The 17,566-nt window shown below is 38.6% G+C and overlaps 3 protein-coding genes across 5 annotated transcripts in view; 2 read left to right on the top strand and 1 right to left on the bottom strand.

Moving 5' to 3' along the window:
• The first annotated feature begins 3,031 nt into the window (after positions 1 to 3,031).
• LOC116330485 (pannexin-1) lies at positions 3,032 to 8,079 on the top strand. Its single transcript, XM_031752835.2, has 6 exons — positions 3,032 to 3,468; positions 4,782 to 4,903; positions 5,651 to 5,850; positions 6,670 to 7,171; positions 7,267 to 7,426; positions 7,511 to 8,079. Exons 1-5 carry the CDS (start codon positions 3,288 to 3,290, stop codon positions 7,414 to 7,416), a joined length of 1,155 nt encoding a protein of 384 aa, XP_031608695.1. The 5' UTR covers positions 3,032 to 3,287; the 3' UTR covers positions 7,417 to 7,426; positions 7,511 to 8,079.
• Positions 8,080 to 9,306: 1,227 nt separating this feature from the next.
• Positions 9,307 to 16,245, top strand: LOC116331308 (nuclear distribution protein nudE homolog 1). Its single transcript, XM_031753947.2, has 9 exons — positions 9,307 to 9,462; positions 9,845 to 9,935; positions 10,065 to 10,218; positions 10,655 to 10,803; positions 10,918 to 11,054; positions 11,982 to 12,158; positions 12,245 to 12,330; positions 12,422 to 12,576; positions 13,964 to 16,245. Exons 2-9 carry the CDS (start codon positions 9,850 to 9,852, stop codon positions 14,055 to 14,057), a joined length of 1,038 nt encoding a protein of 345 aa, XP_031609807.1. The 5' UTR covers positions 9,307 to 9,462; positions 9,845 to 9,849; the 3' UTR covers positions 14,058 to 16,245.
• myh11a (myosin, heavy chain 11a, smooth muscle) overlaps positions 16,244 to 17,566 on the bottom strand; it is a 30,628-nt gene continuing 29,305 nt past the window's right edge. For 2 of the 3 annotated variants that reach the window (XM_031753937.2, XM_031753929.2), the window contains one exon: positions 17,129 to 17,264. Coding sequence is in view for 2 of the 3 variants with exons in the window: in XM_031753929.2 (XP_031609789.1) it covers positions 17,135 to 17,264 (130 nt within the window). In the remaining variant the exon portion in view is untranslated. Of the gene's footprint in view, positions 17,265 to 17,566 lie in introns of all 3 variants that reach the window. The other variant, XM_031753911.2, reaches the window with a different exon arrangement.

The following is a 17,566-nucleotide window of genomic DNA, read 5'->3' as shown; positions in this document are numbered from 1 at the left end:
TTGGAAGACAATTGAACAAATATTTAAAACATAATTTGATCATCTCTGGAGCAGGCTTCAGGATCATCACATATTAATATGCTGTTTCCACTCCCAGTGAAAATGTTTCCTCCTCACTTAAAAATATTTTTAATGTTTAATTCAGAGTCTGCAAAGTAAGAATGGCACATTTTCCATCAGGGGATATGACAGTTTAAATATTTAGTTCAAAATATACTGTAAGCTCTTCAAGTAAGACTAAAAAAAATAAATAAAACGTCCAGTTATGAAGCCTACTTTACTTTCAGCCAAATCAATTTGCTCAGGAACAAATAAAGCACAGAAATAAACCAAACATTAAGATTTAGAAATGATCTAAGTGACTTAGGATGAAATCAGTTAAACTGGGACACTTTTTGGCAAATCGTTTGGTAACCTGCAAAAAGCACTGAGTGAGTGATTTGTGTTTTTGTTGTTAATATGGATTGTTTTCAATATGTAAATTTTGACTTAACTTAATAAATTACAATTATTCAGGCCCTATAGCTTTTGAAACAGCTGGAGCTGTTGCACATTTTTGAGATGAGCAGTGTTCAGGTAAAGTGGGCCTGATGAGCCACTCATCAGCTAAAATGAGCCATTTAAATTGTAAGGGACACCAGTCATTTCTGATAAAACAATTCAACAACAAATCAATCAGCTTTAATTTGAGCTCATTTTCACAAACATAACACATTCAAGTGTTGATTTAATGATTCATGAATAACAACACTGGCATTAAAAAAAACAACTAGAATTAATGAATTATTGGAGCATTTTCATAAAAACTGTATGTTCTATTTTCAAAAAGACAGATTCTTGGAGACAGTCTTTACAGAAGAATCCATCATCAGCACAGATGCCATTTTCTTCTCCACAAGTCTCATGGAAGCAGGTGCTGCAGTTCACAGCTGATCCACTCCTCAGTGGCCTTTGGACACTTTTGTCTCCATAGACTGCTTTACATGCTTTGCAGGGCACTTCTTTGCACCTTTGCTTCTTCTGGTCTTTTCTTTCTTTTTAGATTGCACTGCCTTGGCGGAAATGTAATCTACATGTTCATGACTTGTAAGGACCAATGATGGAGGCTTAGCCCTCCTCCTGACAGTCCTCTGACGTTTTGGCAGGGGACACAGATCACTGAATGTAACACAAGTTGAGGTTTGACATGAACAGGTTAAAGACCATCTCTTCCTTGGGAAGTCATTCAAAGTTGACTTATTTCTTCAGATTCTACCAACTCGGCATCCAAGAATGCAAAGATTGGGGCCACCTCGGATACCACAGCAGTGCGATGAACAGAGATGGGCAGTAACTGGTCTTTACCTTACTGTACATACAATGAAGCTCCTCTGCATTGTTTCATAGTAAAAAAAAGATGCTGACATAAAGAAGTTAAGCTATTGGAAAATATTAAACATTTACCAGTTTATATCTTATTGTTATAATCAATTTTGTCGTAAGTGAATATTTTAAAGATATGATTCTTACCTCCATTTTTTTTTGTTTTTTGTTTTTATCCTTTGGTGTTTTTTGGGGATTTATATCTTTAAGGCTAATATCTCATACTTAGCGTCACATATTTGGGTTTTATTCTTTACTGCACAAAGTGTATTGTAGAAAAGTTTTGGAAGTAGGCTCTTACTGCTACAGGATATTATATTAATTTTACAGGATTTTTAGGCTAAAATTGGAAGTGTAAATTTAAAAATGGATAAGGGAATGTTTCTCATAGTTATGTAGGCTATTACCTGCAGATGAACTCTTCTAACTCTTCTTCATTGACTCCCTTTTAAATCTAGAATTTAATTTAAAACCCTTTTCCTCACATTCAAAATCCGATGTGCGATATTCTCATGCTTTCGGGAATTTATTGTTAATCATTTACTTATGTAAATTTCATAATCTGTCAAAAAAAACCCCATAATAATCCAAAGTACATAATTCTATTGTTCCATTCCACATGTTTACAGCCCTTATATATATACATGTTACATTGCTCAAACAAATATATTGACTCAGTCCTACCTTGCAATATACCTTTTTTCAGTCTTATTGTTTACATCCTACATATGTTTATGTATTATGTAAGCATGTGCAGCTTTGTGATTTTGTTTGGTCAACGTATATCAAAATTAATGCTGGAAATAACTTTTACTTCCATGGCATGCCTTTACTTCAAAATATAGCACTGTGCAACAATATAATTGAGCTTAAAAGATGCAGTCACCCTGGACCAACCATTGGTCATAGACTCTAACACACTGACTGTTATTGAGCTAGACAAGTAATTATTAAATGTTACTTCTATAAGTGCTTACTTTTCTACTTACTGTTCTACAACACGTCACAACACAGTGTGTCATAAGTTTCACATGGACTTATTCCAGCACATGCCTACTAAAACTATGGTAATATTTTGTGTTCTACACACAGAGACAAAACAAACAAAAAAACGACATATAGTCACAACATCCAAGGATACATACTCAGACCATATACCATCAGTATGCTTTTTATGTTATTATTGCTTATTATTTATTATTGTTTTTATAGATTAAACATGCAAAATATTAATGCTCCGCCAACAAAGAACATTGCTTATACCTTTATGAAAACATAACAATGCAGTGTTCTAATGGTGGTATTACATTCTGAAAGGAAGCTCTGTTGAATGAATGGTTGTTTTCATTTGGTAGGAAGTATCTTAATAATATTGTTATTGATAGTTTTATTACTTATCTTCTCATGGAAACCCTCAGCCTGACTATCTTGGGCCTTTCTGTGGAGTTTGAATGTTCTCTCTGTTCCTGCCAGAATTCTTTCCAGCTTTCTTCCAGAGTACGGTGATGTGGGTGTTATTTTAATTAATTATTCTTAGTTGGCATAGGTGTGATGTGGAGTGAATGTCCCTATAAAAACCCCACCTTTGCCCCCCCCCCCCAAGTTTGTTTTGTTGTTGGCTTGTTTTGTTTGTTTGTTTTTAAAAGAAGCTTTGAGCAGGTGAGCATAACGGAACAATAGCCCTCCCTAGTGGCTGGTAGACCCCACCCCCACCCCGTTGATGTCGGGGGTAGGCAGGGAAACAGGTTCAACCGTCAGCCCCGTTGTGAACGGACGTGGGTCCATTATTTCTGTCCTTTTATACATACATTATCCACCGTGAGAGCGACTCAACATCGTTGAAACGCCAGAAGCTGTTTGCTTAATTGAAAAGGAACGGACTCTCCCATCAATTAGACGGCACCGGCTTTTTGTTCCCGTCTGACATGGCGATCGCACACGTAGCCACCGAGTATGTCTTTTCCGACTTTTTGTTAAAGGACCCGACAGAGACCAAGTACAAAGGCATCCGTCTCGAGTTGGCTGTGGACAAAATAGTCACGTTTCTGGCGGTGGGACTGCCTTTGTTCCTCATCTCGCTCGCCTTTGCTCAGGAGGTCTCAGTGGGTGAGTTAAATGTGCGAGGAGACAGTTTCATGATGTGGAAAAATGCAATCCCGGCAGGGAAACCTATTGTTCCTCAAATAAAATCAAACTGACATAGAGTGTAGGGTGAAGATGAGTGTTTTACTATGCAGAAAGACAGAGGTGTGAATACAGAAGAAGGTGTGGTTTGAGTCTCCACCCTTCCGCTCCTTTCACTGCCAGACGGTGAGGCAAGCATCCTGCTGCCTCTGCAGCTGCTGGTGCTGATGATGATGATGGTGAAAACAGTGGCATGCTGACACACGTGTTCTTTTCATTGATGAGCTTGTTTTTGAATGCAAAGAGTGCGAGAAAAGACAAACACATATGGCACAAGTTTGATCTGCATACCTCCCACTGGAGTGTAAACAGATATCTAGCTCCATCAGCAGTTTCACAAATCTACATAATCCCCTTAGGTCACAATGCTCATAGTCTCTTTGTATAGTTAGTCTGTCCAGTCCTGCAAGAAAGCTAAGATAATCAGACCAGATGGATCATTACTCTGCAAGCCTTGTGGGAACTACTGTTGTGCTTCTGAGGTTGAAATGCAAAGTGGTTAAAAATCTATTATTAATGTTCCCAATTAAAAACAGTGTGGCAGTCAGAAAAAAATAGCTGCAGGAGGGAAAGTCTTCTGAGCTATAGAAACACTGAGTTGCGAATTGGCTTATTTTTAAGCAGAAATGGGATGCCATAGGATGGGTGTCAAACATCAGCACGCCACAGGGTCCCGTTTGGGAATTTGGGTGGCTTGGCCAAGTATGAAAATTGCAGAAAAGTAGTGAATTTACTTCTTTGTTCCAGTTTCTTAGTTCCAAAGGTTAGTTACTTAAATAATAAAATACCAAAACAAGTGTCTGAAAAGATGGGAGAGGTAACAACATTAGTTAACGCATCGCAACAGGATCACAGACTGTATAAAAAAGAAGTCAGGACAGCATTTTATTTTGTTTTATTTAAAAAATTTCAAAATTGGCACTTTCGCTAAACATTAAAAGGTCATTGCTCTGATGCTGTAGCTAAAATAACTGATGGTTTGTTTGGTTGTAACTAATGAACAGAAAACACATGGAAGATGTTCCTGTCCCTTGAGTATGAGGGACATTTTTTGAATTGTGCATAATTTGAATCCCTGCCACAACAGGGGATGGCATAATTATTGGCTCAAAGTCTGCTGAAAGCAATTCAAAGCAACTGGACCATGAGTGCAGAAAAAAGAAGGCTGCATTTATTTTTCTGAAAAAACAAGTTGCCCATTAGCACCGATTCTTTGTTTTCCTCTGGGTCCTCAGGCACCCAGATCAGCTGCTTTCCTCCCACTAACTTTTCCTGGAGACAGGCTGGATACGTGGACTCTTTTTGTTGGGCAGCAGTGCAGCAGCAAGCAGACAGCTCACCACTGTGGCTACACAAGGTACACACAGTTCAACCAAACACAGACAGTAAATGCACTGGACATGTTTATAAAAAAGGTGCATTGTTATGTTAAAGTGCAGGAATTTGTATTGTAACACACACCAGTGCAATAAATCTTTTACACATATAGTATGTTCATTTATACCTGCACAATAAACATAATACGGTGCTGAAATCTAATTATACTAGAAATCTAATTTATAACTAGTCCATTGCTGGTTATATGTCAGTTTCTATTTAATGAAATGCTATTTTTTATCACTTGTTTTTTTTATTATCAATTGTTAATTTTTTATTTATTTTTTTACAATTTATTGGCAGATTAATACTTCTGTTAATTAATTACCTCTTCATTTGTAAAACAGTCAAATAGTTTTCATTTTGTAGGTCTTCGAATAGCTTTTTTAAATGAGATATTACATTAACCATAATTAAATACGTCTCATATTCTCAACAGATGCTAGCCACATTACAAATTTATTTAAACAGCTACTTAGTAGACACTGAAACGAACTACAACCTTGTATATACCCACATCATAACCTGTTAATGATCATAATAACCAAGATCTGGTGAGTCTTGAGAAGTTTTGCCAAACGAGTGCTTCCTAAAACATCTGCGAGGACACCAAAGACCAGCAAAGACATTATTTACTTTATAATATTAAAAAAATAAACATTATAAATGAATATTAGCCAAAATAAAGCTACTAATACATTTTTCTTCCTTTCTGTGACTTCCACAGTTCTTCCCATACATCCTGCTCTTACTGGCCATCCTCATGTACATCCCCGCCTTGTTCTGGCGCTTCACAGCAGCTCCGCACCTCTCCTCTGACCTCAGCTTCATCATGGATGAGCTAGACCGCTTTTATAATCGTGCCATCAGACTAGCCAAGAATTTATACTCTTTAGATAGCAAGGATGCACCCGAAGGCACACAGAGGTAAACACCTTGTTATCACCTATAGTCAATGTACTTACTGCTTTACTCTTGTAGTTTTTGGCAGGTGATTAGACTGGGAGACTTCTTTTTTCAAAGTCTTCTGAAAGTATTTTGTTTAAAAAGTGGGTCTACCACTTTTTTATTATAGTATGAGCTACCTTGAACTTTGACCACAAACTACTACTAATTTATACATGCAGCCAGTTTATAGAGACGTCATTTAGAATAGAAAAGAATAGAATAGTCACTTTATTGTTATTCAGAACATATAACTGTTAGTGCACACCAGAACGAAATTTCGGCGCATTTACTCGTCATCGGGCTGTAGAGTATAAAAAATAAATAAAATCTAAATCTAAAGGTATGAAAAGAATCTCTGATATGTACACGTCAAAATATAAGAGAAATGTACTATATTTGTATTCATGTAGAGAACATTTAGTCATCCTACACTGACATTTTTTAAGCTGCTAAATGCTTCATTTATTGTATTGTTGCTAACTGGGTCTTCCTGCTATTTGGTGAAAGGTAGTCAGCAGCACACAGGACATCTGAATTCTTTTCGTTTTGTATCTGCTGAAGAGTGCAAATTAACTTTTTGCATCTTTGGTGCCATCTTGTGGTAGTGCTAAAGAAGCAAAGCTGGCAGGGAGAAATGCTTGTCCTTCACTCCTGACATAAAAAGTGGGGCATTTTTTGAATATTAGTAATCATTAAAAAACCCAAAATGTAGTTTGAAAACTATTTTCCACAAAGTGCTATGAAACTGAACTCATTTTATATTATGCTAAATGTTCATTTACCTTTTTCCTGCTGCAGTGCTTTGGACCTGACTGAAGGCTGCTTTAAATACCCTTTAGTGGAGCAGTATTTAAAGACCAAGCGCTTCTCTCACAGACTTGTGGTCAAGTACCTGGCATGTCGGGGACTGACTCTGCTGATCCTCCTGCTTGCATGTATCTACCTTGGCTATTACATCCTGCTAGCTTCTCTCACGGATGAGTTTCCGTGTGACCTGCGGACAGGAGTGCTGAAGAACGACAGCATGGTGCCGTCTCCTGTTCAGTGTAAGCTTGTTGCAGTGGGTGTCTTCAGGCTTCTCAGCTATATCAACCTGGGAGTGTATGTGATTCTTGCTCCATTAGTGGTGTATGCTGCTCTTGGGCCAGCACGTCAAAGCTCCAGCTTCCTTCGGCCTTATGAGATGCTGCCAGGATTTGGTGCTCTGGGTCTGGTCACCCCCGTCTACAATGACCTCAGTATCTATCTGCTGTTTCTGCATGAGAACCTGAGTGCCCTTAAGTCCTTTAAGTGTCTGCAGGTGCGTCTCAACACTAAAACTGTGGGTGAAGCATGGGCACTTGTTTGTGTTGTTCCTTTCTTCTTTGGAAAATTTGAAAAATGTCTCTTCCACAGGTGCTTGAGTTGTTGCAAGAGGCTGATGATGAGGGGTTTGACACCATGTGTCTACTGCGATCTCTGGGGCAGGTGAAGACTGATGTTTTAGACAGTAAGAAGACATGCTCTCACAAGGACAACAAAGAAACAGATAAGGCTGAAGAATAGTTACTCTCATGTAAGGATAAACTCTTGAGTGTTCTAATGGGAGCCAAAATAAATGTGTTGTATTTAACATCATACTTATTTTGTCTTCCTCCAGTGCCTTGTTACTTCTGATGAGATGACCTGATGAGGATAAACCCTGATCTGATGGAAGAGATGCACTGAGATGATCTCCTTTGCACTTGTTTTTATTGGAGTTGTTGTAGCGTGTTAACCTACAAACCTGTAGTTTGACCAATTCACAGTTTACCTTACCTTCTTACTTTAATGCATGGAAATACTCCAGAGATAAGTGGAGCAGGTATCGCAATTTTTTCTACATAGGATTTCCTAGTTTTTCTTTTTGTTTTTATACACATATCTTTGCTCAGGATCCAAATTGCCTTTAAATCAAAGTGAGCCATGTTCTTTGGACAGCTGCTTCCTACATTTTATTATAGAATGAGGGAAGCTTCTTACCACTTTGTTTTTATTCGTTTACATGTGTAATTATTGAAAATAAGTCACAATAAATTAAGACCTCTTGGTATTATAAAAACTGGAACTTTTGTTTGTGTTGTAAAACATTTTTGTCTTCAAATGTGTAGTTATCAGCACTGGCATACTGTATATGATGTACTTTGGTTTGCACTCACTAAAATTAAAATATGACCTAAACTGTCCAAATTATTGCACTAAAGCTTCCATTTTACATGAAAGGTACATTTATATTTTTCCAAGTACTGTAATACTAATGGTATCACTGCCAGAACAACCATTTTGGATTATTTTTCTTTTATTTCTAACTTAATCAATACACACTCATGGCCACTTTAATAGGTACAACTTATTAGTAGCACGTTGGACACCTTTTGCATTCAGAACTGCCTTAATTTATAATGACATAGATTCAACAGGGTGTAGAAATTTTGATCCATATCGAAATCATAGCATAAATCAGCGATATTGAAGGTAGGCTGTGGTGTTTTAACAATGTCAAACTGGTACTAAGGGGACCAAAATGTGGCAGCAAAATATCTTCCACATCATTACACCACCAGCAGTGTGAACCATTGATACAATGCAGGATGGAGCCATGCTTTCATGCTGTTCATGACAAATTCTGACCCTACCATCTGAATGTCTAAATGCAGAAAATGAAACTCATCAGAACTTTTTTCCAAACTGATATCCAGTTATGATCAGCCTGTTTGAGTAGTAGCCTCAGTTTCCTGTTGTAAGCTGACAAGTGACGCACTCACTGTGACTTATACTGTTGTAGCCTGTCTGCTTCAAGGTCGGACATGCTGTACATTCAGAGATGCTCTTCTGCATACCTTGGTTGGAACAAGTGGTAATTTGAGTTACTTCCTATTAGTTTAAAGTAGTATAGGCACTCTTCTTTCACCAGGTGTGGCTCACTGGGCCTATTCTCTCTTTAAAAAAACCCCAAAAACCATTGCATCTGCAAACCCTAGAGATAGTTGTTTGGGGAAATCACAGTAGATCAGCCATTTCTGAAATACAGTTTTTTTTTTAACATAAAGCATCAGTGGAGCCACTAGCATTGTATGTTTTCCATACATAAATGATGACTGAATGAAAGCTCAAGAACATTTGATGCTTTATCATGTATTAAGAAAAAAGTGCTTCAGTTCCATTTCACTTTCCCTGTCAGACAGTCGGTGTAGTATTACTGAAACAAAAAAAAAAGAAAATCTAAATCTAAATGTGAGGGCTATACAATAATTTCTTTTATTATAAATGCAGTGTATGAAAGATCATAACCGCCTTACAAAGCAGAAACAACGGACTGTGCTTGAGGCTCCGCCTTCCCGGCCTACAGGTCTTCTCAATTATATGATTGGTTAATCTTTAAAAACGTCATCTGTGTTGCCCAATGAGCTTCAAGAACTCAAGGTTCGTATTTATTTGGTTGGCGAGACGATCGACGTGGTAACGTAACGAAGGATTAGTTTGTGCAATTCTCAATAAATCCGGAAAAAATATCCTCACATCGAAATACATTCCCTTAGCTGTAGCATGCTTTAATCATTCCACCATATGCAGGTGAGTGTGTTTAGTTCTGTTTAGAACAGTTTTGGGGTCACGTATCAAACTAGATCGGTTAGCTGCCTGTATTAGCTTAAGTTAGCTAAAAACTTAGCCGGGGCATATGCATTCTCTGGCATTGCATTTAGATTAAAAAGTAGCCGTTTCCCTTTTTACATTTCTACAAATAAACTTTAAAACAATTTATTTGGTTATCCCTTCTTTGGCATCAGTATGTGACGAAAACTGTTCGGCGGAGGTAATTTGTGTTAGCTACTAAAGTTAGCACTCGCTAACGGTTTTGTAATGATGTTTCCCTAAGTGAGACAAGCACGTAATTTTAAAAAAAGGAGAAAGCTATAATTTGATTGAACCCTCCCTCCATCCTTACTCGGAGCAGCAGACATGGTAGAACCGACAACACACAAGTTTGCATCCCTAGAAGAGGAGCTGGGCTTCTGGAAGGAGCAAGCAGAGAGATACGAGCAGAGGTACTAAAAAAAGGCACACAATCGGAGGATTTACCTTTAGTAAATTGCTTTCTGTAGTTATTGTTATATAATCCTTAATATGTGCTGAGCTGATATTTTGGAGGTGTTGTACATTTGCTCTGTCACCAGGGCTGAGGAGGCTCAAGAGGAGCTGCAGGAATTCCAGCAGATGAGTCGGGACTATGAGGCAGAGCTTGAGACAGAGCTGAAGCAATGTGAGGGTCGAAACAAAGAGCTGCTGCAGGATAATCACCGGCTTCGCGTAGAACTGGAAAACATAAAGGTAGACAACCTTGATTTTAAGTAGGCTGTGGCCCTTAACAGAGGGACAGAAGCACTGATGCTCCACTTAGTGACATTGAGGATTTGGAACAGACACACCCCACACACAAGCAGCTTTTAGCCTACCCACATTCAGCTTGTTATTGCTACTGCCACTAGGAAAATTGCTGCCTGGGTATAAAGCAGCTGACTGCTATTTTAGTCAGTGGTCCATGGGGATAGGAGCATAATGGAGAAAGTAAATGCAGGTTTGTGTTTTAAAAAATGCTCAAATATGGGGAGAGGGAACTTTTTTAAGGGTTTGTTGTCTCAAAGTCTAATAAAATAGTCATCTTTTCTTATTAAAATTAGAACGGCAGCTGTGTTGATTAATTTGCCATGACCTTGCCAAGCTGGCACTGTCAGTTTCAGTTCATTTGTTCTTGTGCTTTTTGTAGGAGAAATTTGATGTCCAGCATTCTGATGCTTTGAGGCACATATCAACACTTGAGGAAGAGCTGGGAGAGACCAGAGCAGTTAGAGATCATCTGCAGAAGTATATCAGAGAGTTAGAGCAATCCAATGATGACCTGGAGAGAACCAAAAGGTCAGTGCTTAATGGCAAGTAAAGTTGGTACATGTTCACACAGGCATGCAGTGCCTGTGAGACTTGCCAGTATATACACAATATTGCACAATATGTCCTCTCTGCTTGTCTCAGGGCTACCATCATGTCTCTGGAGGACTTTGAGCAGCGGATGAACCAGGTCATTGAGAGAAACGCCTTTCTTGAAAGTGAGCTGGATGAGAAGGAGAACCTGCTTGAGTCTGTTCAGAGGCTCAAGGACGAAGCTAGAGGTATACACACAATCATCCACTCAAAGCAGCTTCTCAGGTTCACAAGAACTGCTGATTTCTCTTATGGCTGACTCAGTGAATTTTGATAGTTTGATTAATTCAGCAGTTCCTATTTATATTTATGTCCTGTTCTTCCCGTTTATTGTACATCTGACTGTTAAGATATAATAATTTTATAGGATATGTTTTAACTAGTAACCTAGTTAAAATTATTTAATGGGTTTTACAAGTGTTTATGAGTCTATGCTTAACCGGTCTTCACCGACAGCTATAGGCATATATTTTAGTGTTATATGTTGTGGAAATTCACTTGGTGAATCTTTCTAAAGTGTGGAACACTATCACAGTTAATATATTGTATGTGCTTTTAATGTGCTGTGAGAAACTGAACCAGCAGTTGGTCGTCAGGTTTCATTGGGCAACCAGCACCACCTTTACTTTTGTATTTGATCATGTAAAATGAATGTAAATCTTAAATTGCAAGTGGCAAGTTTTTATTGGAAGCAATTCCAGACACACTGCATTGTTGTGATGTTTATTAGATTTGAAATCTGGAAGGTACATGTCTGATGTTAGTTACTTTAACCTGACACTTCTCTTGTTAAATTCTAACTAGAGAACATTGGAATGTCTCTAAATACCACAGACAATATACACACTGCACCCTGTTTTCTGCACATATTTTCAGTCTTTTTAGCATTTTTTCATCCAGCAGAGCAAATGAAATAATGGTTTTATTAGTGGAGAATCTTGGAGACCTCCATCTTATTTTAAAAATTTGGTCACTGCTAATCAGCTAATATTTGTGGTACATATTTGCCTGCCCCATATGCCAGCTTTTTCCACAAATATAAATTACTTCTGAAAAACTATAATAAGTGGTTGGTTAGAAGATGGTTTCAATTCTGTTACTTCTGTTTGCGGCAGACCTTCGCCAGGAGCTGGCTGTACGTCAGAAGGAGAGACGGCCATCCAGCAGCCTGGGCAAAGACACAGATCGTCCTGATATGATGTTACCCTCAGCTGGAAATCCTTCCATCCCCGTCACACCCTCCAAACATATTAGTTCATATGTCACAACCCCAGCTTCCAACATCCGGAGAGGTAATATAAAACTCTGACTATGTTATTAAGTACCTCTATGCTAAAATACCATGTGTTTATCAGCTTATGTCTGGTTGTTGTTTTAGGTGATAATCTAACAGGGACCCCGCTTACTACATCGGCTAGAATATCTGCACTCAACATCGTTGGGGAACTACTCAGAAAAGTTGGAGTAAGAAAGTTAATACTTAGACTGAAAGTGCTATGTTGGTTTGTATGTCTTTATTATTGATTTATGTATTTATTTATTTTAATCCTGCCAGAATTTGGAGTCCAAGTTGGCATCTTGTCGAGACTTTGTGTACGACACATCCGTCAACAGACCGGCACTTACAGTTGGTCCTGGCAGTCCTTCGGGTTTAGATGCAGGTCCTGAGCTCCAGGCGGTGGGCCTGAGCCCTCCTCCTCAGTATGACAGGTGAGGGAATGTGTCATCATGAGTTTACAGTAGATGATCTGTTTTGAGTAGTACACTTATTTACTTGTTTTTTTTACTTAACAAACAGTTCAGGTTTGTGTTTCCTTGTGTGATGTCTGATGCTTTTAAACCCTAGAACTATGCTATGTCTGAGCGTCTTCCAAAAGTTGCAGCAATTAAAGGAAAATTACATCACAATGAATTTTGACTTGCAGCTATCTGCATACTTTATGATTGGCCTTCTTAAGGATCCAGATTGCACCTTGTTACTTCTGTTTGCCTAATTTCCAGCTCTTAAAGTTGCTGTTTGGCATTTTGGAGTTTTATTGTTCTATTTTTGTTGATTGCCCCTGGAAAGCAGTTTAGTAGCTTATTGCATGCTAACAGAATTTAATAAAACTTAATGGCTATTTGAATATTTCAGAATCTACACAATACTTTACTTTGACTTCCTTAAATTTGATAACTTTTATCTTCACCACTTTGCCAACTGGTAATAATAACTGGTGATAATAGTGCTAGTCGCTAAACAATTCAATACATGAAGTAATGAGTAATTGCATGTTGGGATATATAGGTCTCTACACCAATTATAACTTGTATAGCCTATGGTATATTATTCAAGCTCTGCTATGATCTGAGCAGTTACTGTCAGATTTCAGGCCTACATATAGAACAAAATGGCCGGGTTTGCATCAGAAGTTGGGGTGGGTGAGCTCTGCTTGTCCAGCTACGCATCGAAAAACTTGGTAACTATTCTAACTGTCGTTTTTCCACGTCTATCAATACATACTGAGGTGTCAAAACATCAGCACAGGGATGCTGTCAAATGTCATCTTTATGGGGAACAGAGTTAAAAATGGATGTGGCCTCTGGGCCTGAAAAGCCAGATGAAGTTGGCCTAAACCCAAGCAGTGACATCGTGTAATGTCATGATGTAATGGCCAGCAGGGGGCATCTCCGGTAGTTGCAAAATGAACTCTGTAAAAGATCAATGGGAGAATGATGCTCCCCTCTTTACTTTTATGACATGAGTCAAAAAGTTCTTGATGACTTTATAAAGTCATTCGTTAATTTGAAGTCTTACTGAATAAACGTGATGTTCATTTTGTACATTCTGGCTCCATTGAAGATGAAATGAATGATAAAGCAGGATATGCTTTAGGGTCTAGCTGCCTAACTTTGTTTAATAAGTCGCTAACTCACAAGCATTGTTATAGGTTTCTCAGTCAGAACCACCCTGTGCTTGTTAAACACAACAAACAAAAAACAAGATGGCAACAGTCCAAATGCAAAGCCTTGAGGCTTTTGACTGTAACTACATTTGAAAAAAGATTGTGAATCTGAATATACAGCTTTAGCTCATGAGTTGAACTTTGTTTTTCAGTTTGGTGAAACGGTTAGAGTTTGGACCAGCTCCTCCGAGAGGGATCTCCCATGGTGCCCAGTCTCCACAGGGAGGGGTCAAGATACTGCTATGAGAGGGGAGGAAAAAAAACCCTCCCTTTCTCTCTCCCTCCTGACCTTCCTCCTACGACGCCCCTGGACTTTGAGCTGAGCTGTCTTCCTTGTTGCCGTACGTCCTGCTGATTGTCCTTGCACCGTGCCCTCACAGAGCAAAGAGAGAGGCTCCACCCATTAACGCACGGACTTCTGCTCTCTCAGGCTTGTACCACACCATATCACAGGAGGCAGCACTACATCCTGTGGACCCTACCATTCGCAGCATATCTTCCACTATATCTCTAATGCTGTGTTGGGTAACTTCTTAAAAAAAAAAAAAAACCTCATGATGGACCTTCTGTGTTTTCTGTGGTTGGATCAAGCACAGCAGGGCTTTTTAAACATTTCTGCTCCTACATTACTAATGTAATGCACTAGCCTATTAATCATTATCCATGTAAGGAACAGTTTTAATAATTAAAGGCACTGGAAAGTGACCCTGGTATAGGGACCAAGAATCTGGAGTATTATTTATGGAAAAGTTGAGCAAATATTGTGTTTGTGACCAAGTCAAAACCAAAGCTGTGATAAATGGGGAAAAACTGAAAAATAACAAAAGCAATAGGTTTGTTTACTTTGAGATATATATGAAAAACATGGTTGAGCGCTTTGTCATTGGCCTTTTCTGTGTTTATCATTTCCCATCAAGTATTGAAGAACACAGACTGATCTTTTTGGTTTAAAAATATTTCAGCCTGGGTGAATGAATGAGCTGACAATGAATTACTTCCTGCCATGAATTGGTGTTAGTATTTCAGCCATCGCTGCCTTCATCACTGCTGTTACTTCTTCAGTTTGTGGGCCCTTGCTTTGCTGCAGTGCCACGGCTGACCCAGTTGTTAAAATACTGAAACAGATCATCATCTCGGTCAGAATTTCATCGAGAGGGGTGCCACTTCATAGTGGTTAAAGTAATAGCATTTAGTATACCCCCCGACCCCATTTCATTATCATTCGGGTCCTTCCCATTACCTCCCTCCAACCATTTCACAGACCAATTATTTTCTGCTTTACTGGGCTTATAAATTTTCTGCCTCAGAGATAAAATTTATCATGCTGCAGATTTATGATCTAATGTTACCATAAACCTTTTTACTGATGGTAGCTGACAGTATATTTTAGACAGGCACATGTGCACTTGAATGTATAGTATCTCTTTCTGTCATTTAGACTTATATGGTGGACATATGGTAAACATCACAAGCAATAATAGATTTTGAAATGGTCAAATTAGGACTGTTCATATATTTGTGTAGGTATAAAGAAGACTCTCTGAAATTAGGAAATGGAGCGATTCTGATGTGACAGCTATGTTTTTCCCTGAAATGTTTCTGTTTAAACAGATCTTGTCACTACTGCCATCCAGCAGCTCATTAAGCAAATATTAAAGTTGCATATCTAAATATGACCTTTATACAGTAGCTATCACTGTATACTGCACTGTAGCCTTTGTGTAGGAATTAACTTGTAACATCTGAAATCTGGAGGTCCTCCTGTTTGCAGGACAGTTTAAAGGGGGCCTGTCATGCTCGTTTCTACAGTCATATTAATGTTCTTGAGTGTAACCGAGGCGCTATGAAGGACACACAGTTAAAAATAATCATCATTTGTCTCATTCAGGACCTTTTTGCAGTCCGAGTTTATCCACTGCCTGAAACAAGTTATTGTAGGTCTTCTCAGCTTTTTTCTTATGGCTGCTCCCTCCTAAACGGAAGTTTTGAACCTCCCTGAAATGAACACCGTAAGGATATCCTCTTTAACGACATACAGAGTAGACAGAAAATAGTCTTTAGAGCAGTCTTGAACTAGAAATATTGACTCACAGGGAATCCTAACACGTAAGTTGACCTCATGATTTGAAACTTTGGCCTTGTTTCGTCTATGAGTGTGACAGAAAGTAAAGAGAAGCATAACTGGTCCTCTTTAATCTTCCTTGAGCTACTTCCAGTTGTAATCCTTGTAACCACTGTGTACTGGCTGTTTGTGTTTAGGATGCCTGCAGCTGCTTCTGTATGCTGACTTTAAACTGTTTGTGCCTGAGGTACTATACCCAACTTCTGTCCTGCTGGTTTGCAGTTGTCTTTTCTTTTTCTACTAAACTGAGCAGATGTGAATAATGTGAGTTACTGACCAAAACAGAAACATTAAAAGGAGAAAGTCAAACTATTTTTTTTTTTAAAGCTCTTTATTTCTTGTGCAGGTGGTTCAACAAGTAATGGATACAAAAAGTGCCATGTAAACATTTGTTGAATACAAAGAAAATTATAAAATGAGATTGACTTAGTTTAGGGTGATCAGGGACTTTTTTTGTAAGTACAGTAAATCTGGAGAAAGGAAAGCTACTGAAAGAAGATCTGAGCATTGCTTAGTGCTCAATGTTGATATGTGACTCTCAATTTTCTGGTTAACAGTAACCCAAAACCTTGTCTGACCTCAAACATTTCAAAAACAGGGTATCTAAACAGATTTGGACACATGAGAGGCACAAATAATATGACGGAAGCTAAAAATGTTTTTCCTTGGTGGGGGTAATAAACAACACCGCTGACTAGAAGCAGACTGGGGATTGAAATATCTGTCTATGCATCCAATCTGAAACCCTAGAGTGGTGCTCTGGAACAATAACAGCAGTCACAGGCAACAGGACGACAGTAACTGATAATAGTTCTACATCTGTAGATTTACACTTTGTCACTGATTTAAGTACTAAGTGGGTGTTAATTAGAGGCTCCTATGTTTGTGTCAGTGCAGTAAAAAAACAGTGAAAATAGAAAAGGAAAAAAAAAACAGCAAATCACACAAAAGCATAACCATTAGACGACCCCACTAAGTTGAAATCATGTCCTGATTTTTTTTTTTTTTGTGTCAGGAAAAGGTGCTCTGAAACAAGAGGACAGCTCAGTACACTTCTGGAAATGGGAGGAAAATATATTTTGAAGTGATATGGAAGAGCTAGATAGCATAAAAGGCTTTTGAAGTAATTCTTTGTTTTAAGTGGCAGGCTTTGCCCTGAACAGTATTTCTCATATATGATTTTTTTTTTTTTTAAAGTCCCTTAGTCAGCGGACTTTGTCCCATTGAAGTCGCTTTGGGAGTCGGCGTCCTCCTCTGAGGCATCCTCGACCACCCTTCGGCCTCCGCCTATGCGCCGAGGTGCGCTGCTAAAGGAGGGCTCATTTCCACGCCTAAAATAGGACAAAGAAGTACACAAGACACAAACACAAAGAAACATTGTCACAGTGAGAGGATGCAATAGGCTCTGTGCTGGTTAAGTTCATTCGAAAACCAGTTGGGTGTTTGCACACTGCAAAAGGAGCGTTGATGAAGTACAGAATGTACAGGTTGTGCTTTGGTTACGGGTAAAGCACGCTGGTTATCTTTGTAACTCATTTTAACTCCTTGGTCAGGAAAATGAGTTTGGTTTACGGCAGTTAAACCAAGCACTGAGGAAAAATATGACCCCAGGAAATGGGTACAATGGAAACCA

This window comes from Oreochromis aureus, linkage group 6 (genome assembly GCF_013358895.1).
Source record: "Oreochromis aureus strain Israel breed Guangdong linkage group 6, ZZ_aureus, whole genome shotgun sequence".
NCBI classification, from domain to species: domain Eukaryota; kingdom Metazoa; phylum Chordata; class Actinopteri; order Cichliformes; family Cichlidae; genus Oreochromis; species Oreochromis aureus.
Note: the sequence above shows the minus strand (reverse complement) of the source record. Positions and strands in the feature narration are given on the sequence as shown.

Coding starts and splice junctions, on each gene's coding strand:
- LOC116330485 (XM_031752835.2), top strand. CDS start 3,288: ATGGCGATCGCACACGTAGCCACCGAGTATGTCTTTTCCGACTTTTTG. Junction 3,469..4,781: donor TGCTCAGGAGGTCTCAGTGG/GTGAGTTAAATG, acceptor CTGGGTCCTCAG/GCACCCAGATCAGCTGCTTT. Junction 5,851..6,669: donor GCACCCGAAGGCACACAGAG/GTAAACACCTTG, acceptor TTCCTGCTGCAG/TGCTTTGGACCTGACTGAAG.
- LOC116331308 (XM_031753947.2), top strand. CDS start 9,850: ATGGTAGAACCGACAACACACAAGTTTGCATCCCTAGAAGAGGAGCTG. Junction 10,219..10,654: donor TAGAACTGGAAAACATAAAG/GTAGACAACCTT, acceptor TGCTTTTTGTAG/GAGAAATTTGATGTCCAGCA. Junction 10,804..10,917: donor GACCTGGAGAGAACCAAAAG/GTCAGTGCTTAA, acceptor TGCTTGTCTCAG/GGCTACCATCATGTCTCTGG.